Genomic DNA, 13,830 nt, shown 5'->3' with positions numbered 1-13,830 from the left:
AACTTGAGACCTTTTGCATGCAAAGCAGATGCTCTACTGCTAAGCTATGCCCCTTCCCCAAGAGCTGATGACCAGAGTGAAAACAGGAGCCAAAGTTTCTTTGGGTGGGAGCTACTTGAGGCTGCAGCCAGTGAGTCCAGGAAAATGCAAACAATTTAGGCAGTGCTGAAGTGGATGTCTTCAGCGTGTAGCTCTTTGATCACTGGCCGCAGAGCTGATAGTGCATTTCTTGTTTTGCATTTAGGTTCCCTTTAGGGGTGGGTTGGACTCCACAGTCATTTCAGAATTGCTCTGGAGAAGCTTGAGTGTGGTGCCGGCTGCCTCTCCAGTCTGACCTGCTGCGCGGAAAGACCTGCTTGCCTAAGTTGCGAAATATCAGAATGCGATTGAAGTTCATTTGCAGAGAGAACAGATCACATTCCTGGGAGTGCAGTGCAAGCCTCTGTGTGGGAGGAACCTGGGCAGGGCTCAGCAACAAGTACAGGATGTGGCAATTTTCTGTGGGGTCTGGTACAGGGTGGATTTGACATAAATTGCCTCAAGCTCAGTGCTGGCCAGAGTCAAGCTGGAAATTCTACAGAAGACACATGGTCTCCCAGAGCCCATGAGTTTCTTCTAATGAATAGTTACAGGTAGGTAGCCGTGTTGGTCTGCCATAGTAAAAACAAAAAAACCCAACAACCTTCCAGTAGCACCTTAGAGACCAACTAAGTTTGTTCTTGGTATGAGCTTTCGTGTGCATGCACAATTCTTCAGATACTTATTCAGATATTCTGAAGAAGTGTGCATGCACACGAAAGCTCATACCAAGAACAAACTTAGTTGGTCTCTAAGGTGCTACTGGAAGGAATTTTTTATTTTTTATTTTGTTCTAATGAATAATCATCTCTTTATTGTACCATTAAAATGCCACTCCCATCGTTCTGCCCAGACACTGAGGTCCAGTGCCGAGGGCCTTCTGGCGGTTCCCTCAGTGCGAGAAGCCAAGTTACAGGGAACCAGGCAGAGGGCCTTCTCGGTAGTGGCACCTGCCCTGTGGAACACCCTCCCATCAGATGTCAAAGAGAAAACCAACTACCAGACTTTTAGGAGACATCTGAAAGCAGCCCTGTTTAGGGAAGCTTTTAATGTTTAATAGATTATTGTATTTTAACATTTTGTTGGAAGCTGCCCAGAGTGGCTGGGGAAACCCAGCCAGATGGTCGGGGTATAAATATATTATTATTATTGTTGTTGTTGTTGTTGTTGTTGTTGTATAACAATTGACAACAATACTAATGAAAATGCACATGGATACAACTGTAAATCACAGGTATATAATGCTAAACTCTCTCATTAATAGACTCGGAAGATTGGCCTGGGAGGGACTGTATAGTGGGATTTGTTAGGTCTTCCTAACAGAAGAACAGTAGAAAAGGACATGGAAGATGGACACCTCAGTGCTGTTACAACGGCAACATCTGTTGTTCATTGGGGCTTTGCTGTATCTTCCTTCTAGTAAGTTGGAAGGGAGAACATTAAACCTTTCCAAACAGGAAGTCTTGCTATATTTAGGGATAGTTAACTATCCCAAGTGTGGCATTCTGTCTTTGCAGGGGAGGCATGGTAACCTCAGTGGCTGTGAGGAATGGAGTCCTGTGCAGTTCCTTGGAGCTCTTTGAAAACTATATCCAAAACCCTCCAAACATTGATTTGGTGCCCTTCAGATCCATAGTTAGCTGGTAAGAGGATGATTCTTTCAAGGAAAAGAAGCCACAAGTGGCTATGACTCTATTAAAGGGGGAGGGCTCCTTAACCCTTCCCACACAGCCCATTTTTTTCCTGATGAAAACTGCCCTCCCTGTCCATCTTTCCCCACCCCAAGTGGCAGCAAAGTATTTTGGAAAGGCAATTTTGACTGGAAAATCAGTTATTAGCCCCCCGCTCATCTATTTGAAATGACAGCCTCTCACAGCTGCATTTCATGAGGGACACCCTCACCCCCTTTAGAGGCACATCTGCCATGGAACGAATAGTGTTGCTCTGAGTATAGGGCAGCAACTTCATATGCTAGCGATTAATAATTGTTAATAGCCAGTCTCCATTTCTGAAGGGGCCCCTTGAGCGCCTTTTGGTGGGAGCCATTTTGGCAGAAATACAAATGGATCTTGCCAGGTTCTCTCTTTTTTTTGGCCTTTGACGCTGGAGAAGTGAGCATGAATTGGCCGTCTACTCTATCCTCATTCCGCCTGTACAGTACTTACGAACCTTGTGGTCCATTTTCCTGTTTCTGTGATCTGATATGACACTTCAGTTCCTCGGTTTCTCTGTCTCCCTCATCAAACAGCCGGACCTGGAATATGAGTACCCCGGCACACACCCCTCCCCATAGTTGCCTGCCAAAGACTGCTTGTTCTGAAGTGTTTCCTATTTTAAAAGGGAAGGATAAATAAAATAATTTTCAGTCCCGGAGGAAATCCAACACTGGTTGGTCGCCACAGGGCCAGAGGAGAGGCGGCCGTGAGGAAACTGGTATGGCCAGGCGATGGGCTTAGAACGTCACTTTGGTGGCCTTTTTGGAGTGCTGCTTGAAGTACCATTGCCTCTTGTCATTTTGGAAGGTGGCAGCGAGATATTTGTACGTATGCAGACCAGAAAAAAGAAATGTATGTTGAATAAAAATGCCTCCTGGCGCTTGGCGATGGCTCCTGCTATGTTGGAAGTCTGCAAGTGGAGACAGAGTCTGGGCAGCATGGGGCAAAGGCAGGACACATCTGGAGTCTCCAGGGCGAAGTGGTTTGCTTGCCCCATTAAAAAAGCTGCAAACTGTCCAGTTGTTTCATTTTTCTGATGCCCTGAAGGAGGCATCAGAATGTGTCAAGTTGTCTCTGGTAACAGAATCTCCCATGTTCAACAGGCCCAACCTGGGAACTTATCTGGGCGTTCAGGAGGAGCAGCCCCTGACCTGCTCTAGCCTCTCAGTGGAAAGAGGTGTCCCAGGCTGCAGTTCCCACCAGAGCTGTGGTGGTGGTGGGGAAGAAGAAGAAGAAGAGTTTGGATTTGATATCCCGCTTTTTACTACCTGAAGGAGTCTCAAAGCGGCTAACATTCTCCTTTCCCTTCCTCCCCCACAACAAACACTCTGTGAGGTGAGTGGGGCTGAGAGACTTCCAAGAAGTGTGACTAGCCCAAAGTCACCCAGCAGCTGGATGTGGAGGAGTGGAGACACGAACCCGGTTCCCCAGATTACGAGTCTACCGCTCTTAACCACTACACCACACTGGCTACACCCCTGCTTTGGTGGCCATCAGGTCCCAGGTTCAGGTTCTGCAGTAGAGTTGAGCCCTGGAGAGGAAAAAGGAAAGAAAGGCAGGGCAGGTGCAGATCTGGGGCAACTGATGTTTCCTTTGGAGCATGGCTTCTTCTCCCATGCTGCTGGCACAGCACCATTCCCCTCGCTGCTGCTGCCGCACCCTCAGTGCTGCCTTCTGGCAGCAGTCTGGACACAGCTGTAGTCCAGTTGCGATGGCAGGGATGAGTGCAAAGGAGGGGGCCTGGATCTGCGGGGGTGGGGGCATCAGGGACAGGGGCTGTGGGGCATTCTGCCTGCAGTGGCAAAACCTCTTGGGCTGTCCCCATCTCCTTCCCTTCCAGCCATCTCCATGATTTATGACAGTGAATCACATAAATGGACCGGCCAGGGGATCTCATTCTGCACCATCCTGTTCCCCACTCTCCTCTGTGGTTCTCTTTCCCCCAAATACATCTCCCCAGAAGTACTGTACGAAGCAGATGAAACTTTGCCTAAGAAGCTCCCCCCCAGTAGCCTATTTTTGTTCTTTGCTTTTGGGACAGCAATGGATTTTCTCTCTCTCTCCTTTTTCTAAATCCATTCAGTCAGGTAGAAAAATGTAAGGGAAGAACTGTAACTGCACCCTCCCTCCCTCTCTTTTTAAGATGTTGGCTGCCTGCATCAGGGCCTCTGAAACATTTGCAGGCAGCTGGGTTTCAGTACTTGAGAAAATTGGATTTGAATGCTGATTCTGACACAGCTGATCCCAAGCGAGCAGCTGATAAAACAGATTTTTAAGAGCTACTTAAATGCTCCATCTTGCACAAGTTATTTCTACATATAAGCAGTCCCAGGAGCAAAAGTGCAACCAGTGTGTGATGTTCCTTCTGGCCTGCAGTTTTCCAGCCAGCAAAGTAGTAGCTGGGTTGGTTTGGGTCGGCCTGACTGATGTAGTGCCTCGACTGACCTGGGGAGAAAGGAAGTTCTTTCTGTTTGGAAGATGAGCCAGAGACAGTACTTCCTTGCTAGATTCAGGGATTAAAATATGATACCTTTTGGCCATAATGCAAGTCAGTGCCAGTTACTGGTTATTCAAAGTGTCTCCAGAACTAGTAGAATACATTCTGCACCTCAGAGTATCAATCTTTTTAGTTTATTTATGGATTTATATCCAGTTTTCTTCAAATATGGTTAGTAAAAAAGAATAATAATTCATTTTCTAATTGTTGAAATATCCAAATATTGTTGCTAATAATATGATTAAAATGCAAGAGCACCAGCAGAATCAGTAAAATATACCAGAAGCTGGCATAAACTCGAGTCACAATAGCAGAGAATGAATACACTTATGGGGCCAATGGGATGCCAATGTGTGGCTTAGAGAGCAGTACAGAGCAGCTTCCCCCAACCTGGAGCCCTCCAGATGTTTTGGACTGCACTGGGTTGGGGTAGATGGGAGTCATAGTCCAGAATATCTGGAAGGTACCAAATTAGGTAGGGAATGTTGGTATAGCCTTAGCTTGGCTCCTTAACAAAAAAGGTGCCAGGTGGACAGACCAAGGGAGGGAGTGTCATGGCAGGCCTTCTCCAGTTTCCCACCTGGCAGACCTCTAAGCACCTGGAGAAACCTCTGAGGGAAATCTTAATTGCCAATGAGGTTCATGTGGAGAAATGCAGGCGTTTGATCAGAGGGCGAGAGGAACCTTGGATGTGGCCCTCCAGACCTCTCTGTCTGGCCCTCAGAGTTATGCTCATTGCCACACCTCTGCGTAGGGCTTCTCTGCATCCTCCTCAAGCGCTTTTGTCTGGATAGAATGTTTCTTCGCACTGTGATTGTGCCTGGTGCTTACCTGGATGGAGGGATGTGGCCATCCGCATGTGGAAACGCTCCGATTTTCCTGGAAAGAAATGGGCAATATCTGTTGCTGCACCCGCTTCTCCCTCTAGCTCCACACACCACTGGGCGTGTCGCTCCTAAAAGGCTGCCAATGTGGCCTTTGTGCTGAAAAAGGTCTCCCTGCCCTGCTTTAGATCTTGCTACATCCACCTGTTTTGGATTGTTATGAGTTCCCTCATTTCCTGAGTGGTGAGAAGTCCAGGGTTTTGTTTTCTTTGGCGCCGAGAGAACAGTGGAAACTGAAGTGTCTTTGTATTATTTACAGCTAGTAAGCTTGCAAAAGATATCATTTCCACAGCCCCCAAGCCTGCATTCGATTCCCGGAGCCCCTAAGCTTGTACCGGTTTCTAGTCAGCTCCAGCAGAACGCTCCACTCTTTGCCTGCCTCTCTTTAAATTTGAGATGCAAAAAAACTGGTTCCAGGCCATTGCTCTGCCCTCCCCTCTCACTAGTTGGAGGGTGCCACCTTCTCAAACATTTACAAAACCCAGCTGCTGCATCAAATACAATCAGTTTACAAAAAGCCAGCCTGTGACTTCCTTGGCCTGAATTCAGACTTTCCAGGTGAAAGGTTTTTTTTTTCCCCTCCGTCAAATTTGGCATAGTATGAAACAGTGGATGTGTTGTCCTGCTAGGCAGAGAACATCAAAAGTGTTTCTTGCCCCCCCACTTCCTAAATTGCAGCTGACTGTCTTTCGTGCCAGAAGATCCTGGGAGTTGCATTATTGGCCTCCGAAGTGTTCAAGGCTCATTACTGACAGTAGAGGAAGCAATTTGTTCCAACTAATTTATGAGGAGTAAGCTGGCGCCTGCCGATCAGCTGCAATGTTGCTGCAATGCCAAATTTAGGGTGGTACGGGCAGCCCCCCCCCCGATGTGCCAAGCTGTGGGGGGCACAAAATTGAGAAGACCCATAATAGAAAAGATCCATTTGGGGGCACCAAATTTTGGCTTCGCACAGGGCGCCATTATGAAAGATTACCAAAGTCTGCTCCTGGTTCCCAGTGATGATATATCTGTTTTGCAAAGTGGACAGGTTTCTGGAATGTCAAAATAATTCCAAGGAAGAGAGAAGCTTTGTTTGGCTGCAGAATCCTGTGCAGAGGCAGTTATTTTCTTGAACAAGCCCCAGATATGTTTTGTGCATTTGAAGAACATTTGCTGCACCTTCCTAAGAGATTAATGGTTTCTGTTTCATTTCTGACAAGACTGGCTATATTAATAGCTGGAATGTGATACATTATTTGGACCAGATGCTATTGGGCTTGGAAAAAATTCTTTGATCCTGAAGATGTCCCTGGTGTAACAGCTTCGTGCTCTCCACTTTAGGATGTGATTGTTAAGAAAACAGTACGTGAGCCAGTGTAAAATTGAACCGAGTCCAACCACTGTTCCTATCTTTTTATTATTTGATGGGACCATACAAAGTGGCTGTGCCTGTTTGTATCTGATTGGAAGAGGTCCATGTCAATAAAACTGCAGCCGTAGATAACTTAAGAACTGTACATTAATCTGCGTTAGGCATGCCCTCAAGATTTACAACACAACACAGTGCACAATAATTTGTCTACTTTATGCTCTCACCGCTCAAAATTGATATTGTTATACCTCTATTTTATTTGCCAAACTATTTTAAAAGCATCAGCACACTGAACAATAAATGTATCATCTAAATTAACACATTACTGAAGTTTAGTGTGATGAATGAAAAGGGCAAATTAAAACAGAAAGCCATGTTTTAAAAAAGGAAAACTCCGCCGCCATTGGATGAAAAGCTCAGGCTCCTAATTCAGTTTTCGGCGTTAAAAAGATTTGATACAGATGCCAATGCTTGTGTGCCTGTGTTGTGTGTAATAAAAGAAGGTCGGAGGTGGGGAAAACCACTCCCAAACAGATTCAAAATCTCCCTGCAGTGTCTCACTGGACAGATTCAAGAAGATGATTATTTCTGTTGCAATAAAAGCCATTGCTAGAACCTTAAAGAATAACAGTTTCATGACACAATCATATTCACAGACTCATAGACTCATAGAGTTGGAAGGGACCATGAGGGTCAACTAGTCCAACAATGCAGGAATCTTTTGCCCAATGAGAGCCAGTGTGGTGTAGTGGTTAAGAGCAGTGGACTCGTAATCTGGTGAACTGGGTTCGCGTCTCCGCTCCTCCACATGCAGCTGCTGGGTGACCTTGGGCTAGTCACGCTTCTCTCTGAAGTCTCTCAGCCCCACTCACCTCACAGAGTGTTTGTTGTGGGGGAGGAAGGGAAAGGAGAATGTTATCCGCTTTGAGACTCCTTCGGGTAGTGAAAAACGGGATATCAAATCCAATGTGGGCATGTTTACTTAAGTCTTATGCTCAGGTGAGTGTGAATTGAGTTGCAACCTTACCATAGCATTGGCATTGACTTTCATAGGAAGAGCTCACTTTGATCTGTAGCATTAATTAGATGCAGTTACAAGTAGGTAGCTGTGTTGGTCTGCCATAGTTAAAATAAAATAAAAAATTCCTTCCAGTAGCACCTTAGAGACCAACTAAGTTTGTTCTTGGTATGAGCTTTCGTGTGCATGCATGCACACGAAAGCTCATACCAAGAACAAACTTAGTTGGTCTCTAAGGTGCTACTGGAAGGAATTTTTTATTTTATATTAATCAGATGCTGAAGGTTCAGGATAGGTGTTGCTTTAAAATGTTTGAAATGGAGAATTCTCTTTATTCTGGCCTTGCTGGCTGTCACTTTAATAGTATTATGATGTCACCCCCCTTACCCAGCCAATATAAATTATACATTGTTTCTTCTTTTACAATCTTGCTTCAAAATCTGTCGAAATGGACAGAACACTTTGCTGATATCCAAGGGTGCTGGATCTGCCTGACTGCGATTAGATTGGAGGCACAGTTTCCGGGTTGTCTTCTCTCATAATACCTGGAAGCTGGAGATCTGGTGGGAGATGCGATTGTGCAGAACAAACAAAGGGAAGCTGGAAGTGTGGGGAAGTTCTGGGGAACCGAGAAATGAAGGTTGGGAACAGCAAAAGTCATTTCCTGCAGTTGTTCGTTGTCCACCTGTGTTTTCCTGTGCCTTGCTTGACATTTTTGAGTTTCTACTCTTCATTCTACAGCTACATGATGCTGCAGCTTGGCGTGTTCAGCTCTGAGCGCTCTGAGCATGGCCACATGTTCTTCTCAATGACGACTGTTGGCAAGCAGCTGCTGTGTCAGTCCATGGTTCCTCAACCTTCTGAAGTCAGATATGGGCAAAATGTTGAGTTGCCCTTTGGCGACTCTTGCCCCAAGATGGTCTTTGATCAAGTGCCAAGAAGTGAGGCATGCATGGGTGCCACTGAAGCACATTGGCCGCAGGAAGGGCCTTTTACCATTTTGTGCCACACATAGTTGCTACAGCCTTACTTTCATGGCCAGCTGACACTCCTGTCTGGCTTGGGATGCAGAGTTAGGAGGTCACCAACTGGAAGAAGCGGAGCAGCCAACTTCTGTTCATGGAGCTCTAGAATGTGTTCGTGGCAAAATGGAATAAGGCTGTTAAGTGCACATCCAGCAGGAAGTGGGATCCTTCTTTCGGGCTTGTATTGCTTGAGAAGTGCAGCAGGTTTGCACGTGTGAATGGTTAAACTTTTCATCATACGTAAAGTTGATGGGCTAAAGCTAGGTTGGTGAAGGCAGTATTATCTGACTTAGGGAAGGAGCTTTCAGCTTGGAAACATGAGTGGACTCTCTGTTATGGTTTGGTTTGGGCTTGCTTCTTCATGAAGAGGGAAGGAAGTGGGGCGTTTGGAAGCTAGGAAGAGGATCTGGGCCTAGGGCATCTGAGGGGACTTTACCTCTCAACATCTTCCCTCCACAGACTGAGAGTCCACCTGGGGAGGCCCTTCTCAGGTTAGGCCAGTGGCCTTTGTACTCACGGTATTGTCAAGGAGTGGCTAACCCACAGTTTGGAAACCTGATCCAGCACCCATTTATTCTGGCCCACCCAGACCCTATTAATTTTGGCAGCACTGGCAAAGAATAATGTAGTAGTAGTAGTAGTAGTAGTAATAATAATAATAATAATAATAATAATAATGGCATCACAGTGAGGTAGGCAAAGTCTAGTGCCCTGCTGGTGCAGAATGAAAATTGCTCCCTCCTGGGTCCTCGGATTGATTATTTGCTGAGCAGAGAAGGAGTCCACCACTCAGCTGACATGCATGGATGACGAGGCATGCATTAGAATTCCTGAGATAAGGAAGCTGTGTGTGCCTTTAAGAGTTTGTGAGAGAGGCTGTGGGGTGGTTATACCCATTGCCAGCATCCAGCCCTTGGAGGTTTAGCCAAAGGTGAAGGCAGCACTCAGGCCAATGAAGGTTGGGTAATCCTCGTGTTGCCCTTTGGAACTCCCTGCTTAAGGACATCGGCCAGCCTTGTTCTTCTCACTTCCCACTCCATTCCATTTCTGTTCAGGAACTGAACTCCCTTTTAACCACTGCATGTGGTGGATGCATTTTGGATTTTCCTCTGCAGGTGCCCAATTGTCTTGGATCAGCCCCATGTGTCAGTGAAGAAAATGCCAGGGACTTTGGTATGATGAAGATGAAAGTGACTCGTTTCCTCTACTCATGTATCTGTTTCTTTCCTCTTTGCAGTGCTTAAACCCATGTGAACAATGGAGTCCTATGTGGGCAGCTTCAGGCACATGCAGCAGCAACAGCAGCAGCAACAGCAGCAGGACTGCGGGATCCACTTCAAGCTTGCAAACAATGTGCCTCCAAAGGCAAAGAGTGCGCTGAATGCAAAGGATGGGTCCTATGGAGTCAGCATCCGGGTCCAAGGGATTGATGGGCATCCATACATTGTGCTCAACAATGCAGAGGGGTGTTTGCCTGACAGTCACATAGCACCTGCAAACGGCCCACAGGTTGCAACCGAGACACTTGATAGGTCAGTGCTGGACTCCAGTTCTGCTCCTGAACTGGGGAAGAAAACTGGCGAAGAAAGACAGTGTTTGGGAACTTACAGCACGTTGCCAAATAAGTTTAAAAGCCTGCAGACCAGTGTGGATGAGGGAGAGAGCAGCACCTTGCCTTTCAAGACTGGGTTCGCCCAGTCGCCCAGTCTGTTGAACTTCCAGAGGCATCCTGAGCTTCTGCAGCCCTACGATCCTGAAAAGAACATCCCGAATTTGGAAGGCTTTGAGGCTCCCCCATCCAGTAAATCCAAATCTCTTGCAGATGAAGAGAAACCAGACAGCAAGCCTTGGAGCTCACCATTGAAGGTTGCTTCATTAGATAAAATGACCCTCCAGTGTGTAGAACTGGCCAAGCCCAAACCAAAAACTGTGGATTTGACCATGCCTGCAGTAGGGGAAGACCAAAGCAAGCAGGAGTTGGAATGCCCCAGCGTTGTTGACACTCCCAATGGAATGCATGGATCATGTTCTTCTAGTGAAGGATCTCCATCTGCTATAAGTCCGCCCACCTATCAGGAAACAAGGAAATGCAGACCTGATCTCCTTCCTTTCCGCAGGCAAGATTCAGCAGGATCAGTCCTGAATGGGTCACGGCGGTCGTCGTCATCATCAACTACCCCAACTTCTATTGCTTCCCTGTACAAGTTCTTCCTTGATGACCAAGAGTATGCCATCTATGCTGACAATGTTAACAGGCATGAAAACAGAAGGTATATCCCATTTTTGCCTGGGACTGGTCGCGATATTGACACTGGTTCAATTCCTGCAGTTGATCAGCTCATTGAAAAGTTTGACCGGAAGATGGGTCCTCAGAGAAGAGGCAGGCTGGGAATCAGGAGCAGGATTCACCCAGACGACCGTAAGCGGTCAAGGAGCGTCGACAGTGCCCTTCCCTGCGGGCTCAAGGTGAATTCCAGTTGTTCAGATGAATTTAGTCAAAGTTCGGCAACATCATCGAAGCATTTACTACAGCCCTCTAAAGTTTGCCTTCAGAAGGTGTTCTCTCCAGATCAGAAGTCAGTGTCTTTTGGGGATCAAGTTTCTCCTCGGTCTGTGGGCAAACTCCAGGCAGCAGCAACAGCAGCGAGAGATTCTCCCAGCAAGCATTTCAACTCTTTGCAATATCACAAGCAAAGTAAAATAGTCAGCGAGGGTTCGGCTTATAAATCATCCACGCTTCCAGGCCAGACCAAAAAAAGTGAAAATAAAATGGTGACTTCCACTCTCTTGTTACCAAACCGTATTGCGACTCCGAAACAGCTTGTGAAATCATTTGCTTCTGCTTCAGCTGCTCAGGTATGTTTGCCAGAGTGTGATCTGTTGACCTGGTCCAGTGACGGGATGCTGTGCTACAGAGATGCAATTTTGGACATATGAATGAAAGTGCTGGTTATCCCTGCACCTTGTGGCCTCAGCCCCTCGGGGGTGAGGTTGTTGAATGGAAAACTTAGAGAGACAGAAAGGGGGAGTTCAGCTAAGCAGCTTCCATGCTCTGGGGAGGTAGTGCAGGGTGGTGATGGCAAATCAGGACATATTTAGGAATAATTCACATTTTAGGATTTTTCAGCAATTACCTTTTTGAAGTCAAAGTATCAAATAAGCAGAGTTCTCCGGACACAGAAGTCCATTTCCCCTCCTGACTTTGGCATCAAGGCAGTCATTTGCAAATCCTCTTCTCTGCAACTTTGCAAATGTTCCTGCCACACACCTCTCAGACCATCCTATAGCACAGCATCAAACTGTTTTGGGCTCACTCTGCTTGTGGCACAGAGGCTGTTCTGTCTGAAGCCGAAGGCTTTCATTGCAAGGGTTATGACTGATACCTGGATTTGTCTTTCCAGGTCACTCCTGATCTGCTGAAGGGCCAACAGGAACTTGCACAGCAAACCAACGAGGAAACAGCTAAGCAGATTCTCTACAACTATCTCAAGGAAGGGTTAGTGGGCTTGCACAAACATGTAGCTTGTGGAAATGGCATTACATTGAGGACTTGAGCAGATGAATATTTGATGTTTGGGACTGATATGGTGGCTATCTCCAATTAATACATTACGCCCCCCCCCTCTGATTTTCAGTCCTTAAAGCAACCTTGGGGTCCAGCTAGGCATCTCTGATTTACTACCAGGAAGTAAAATTCCCCTCTGATCTTAACCTACTAACATCTGTGGCTGAGTGTCTTTTCATAAGATGGTCACTGGAGGAATTGGGGGCTTTTGGGTGACTGTGAGACATCTCAGTCATTGCCTTGCTGGCTGACGTTTGTTCGTATTTCAGAAGCAGCGAAAATGATGATGCAACAAAGAGGAAAGTCAACCTGGTATTTGAGAAAATCCAGACTCTGAAGTCCAGAGCAGCAGGGAACTCACAGGTAAAGTACACGAGGAAAACAAGGTTGTCTCTCTCTTCAACTTTCTTGTGTTTATCCACATCCCTCACCTTGTTGTGTGAGGAAAAAAGATTAGGGCTCCTCTGGGCAACCCTGACGCTTGAGCACCCACTCTGATTTGCTTCCAGTCTTATTGTTCTGATTTGTTTACAGGGCAGTTAGATGGCAATGAGTGTTCATCCTGCATTCATTCTGATTTACTTACAGGATGTTTGCAAGCCTTCCCCTTAAATATCTCTTCATGTTTCCATGCATTTTCCTGTCACTTTCAAACTCCATTTCTTTTCTTTTTTAAGTGGATTTTTCATGCTAGGGTGACAGAGCAATTTAATCTACTTTAATTGAGCAAAGTTCTGGAATGTGCATCCATCCTGCAAAAGAGTGACAGTCTGAATTCCTCCTCACTCTATAAGATCTAGTAACTTGGCAGGGACTCTGCTATGTGTTTGGATCTCTGTCCTTTTTCAGCATGTAAACTCCAGAGAATAATGAAGCTTCAGACCATGCCAAGATCCATAAGTGCGTTGGCGCACTGTTAAACTGGCAAGCTGTGCTTTGTAGCTGTTGCACACACTTTTTTATGCCTGGTCTCTTGTTTTATGTAGATATCAATGGTTAGCTGAGCACCATCAGGTTCAAATGTTAGTTTCAGATTTAGGCTGAACTCCATTGAAGTAAAAACATGATCCAAAGGTCCATTCACCTGGGCAAGTTCCTGACTCATTGACTGTAGCAGCGTTGATTTGTATGTTGTGAATGATCCATTGTTGATCATTTCCTCCAAAAGAGAACTTTCCTTTAGCTATCTGTTGAACTGACACAACAATACCTTGAAGCTGAGGTAATCCACACATTCAGCTTAGCACAGCCAAGTGTTGGGGAAAGATGTGATGTCCATTCATATGTGATCCTGCCTTATGTTAAATATGATATTAATACAGGAAATCCTTGTGCTAATTGGTACTCAGCGTTGAAGATGAAAAGGGACGCTGTGCAGTGAAACGGGGAGGAGGGATGTTATGTATTCAGTAGTCTGTGTTCACCTGAGCCCGAGTCTGGACTAAGGATCCTGAGCTTCTGCGTTCTGATTTGATACACGCTATCCAATCACGTAGCATTAGGGTTTGGGCTACTGGCATTGGCTCTTAAGCTCTGAGTTATGATTCGCAGCTTGGGGGGTTAGACAGCCAATCATGTTGAGACTGGGTGTGGCCCAGGCCTTCTGAAATATAGTTGCTTTGCCCTTCTTATGTTGTTCCTGATGCTTCAATAAATCCATTTGAGCTGAACTTCAGTCTCAGTCACGACTGAGC

General features: G+C 46.1%; 1 protein-coding gene across 2 annotated transcripts in view; it reads left to right on the top strand.

Moving 5' to 3' along the window:
* Positions 1-13,830, top strand: part of CGNL1 (cingulin like 1) — a 73,159-nt gene that overhangs the window by 22,017 nt on the left and 37,312 nt on the right. The window contains exons 2-4 of one of the 2 annotated variants that reach the window (XM_033166443.1): positions 9,809-11,427; positions 11,973-12,067; positions 12,409-12,499. In XM_033166443.1, coding sequence (XP_033022334.1) covers positions 9,829-11,427; positions 11,973-12,067; positions 12,409-12,499 — 1,785 coding nt within the window. In that variant the 5' untranslated portion in view covers positions 9,809-9,828. Of the gene's footprint in view, positions 1-9,808; positions 11,428-11,972; positions 12,068-12,405; positions 12,500-13,830 lie in introns of both variants that reach the window. The other variant, XM_033166442.1, reaches the window with a different exon arrangement.

Source organism: Lacerta agilis, chromosome 13, assembly GCF_009819535.1.
Source record: "Lacerta agilis isolate rLacAgi1 chromosome 13, rLacAgi1.pri, whole genome shotgun sequence".
Classification (NCBI taxonomy): Eukaryota; Metazoa; Chordata; class Lepidosauria; order Squamata; family Lacertidae; genus Lacerta; species Lacerta agilis.
The sequence above is the reverse complement of the archived record's forward strand: the minus strand, read 5'-3'. Positions and strand labels throughout refer to the sequence as shown.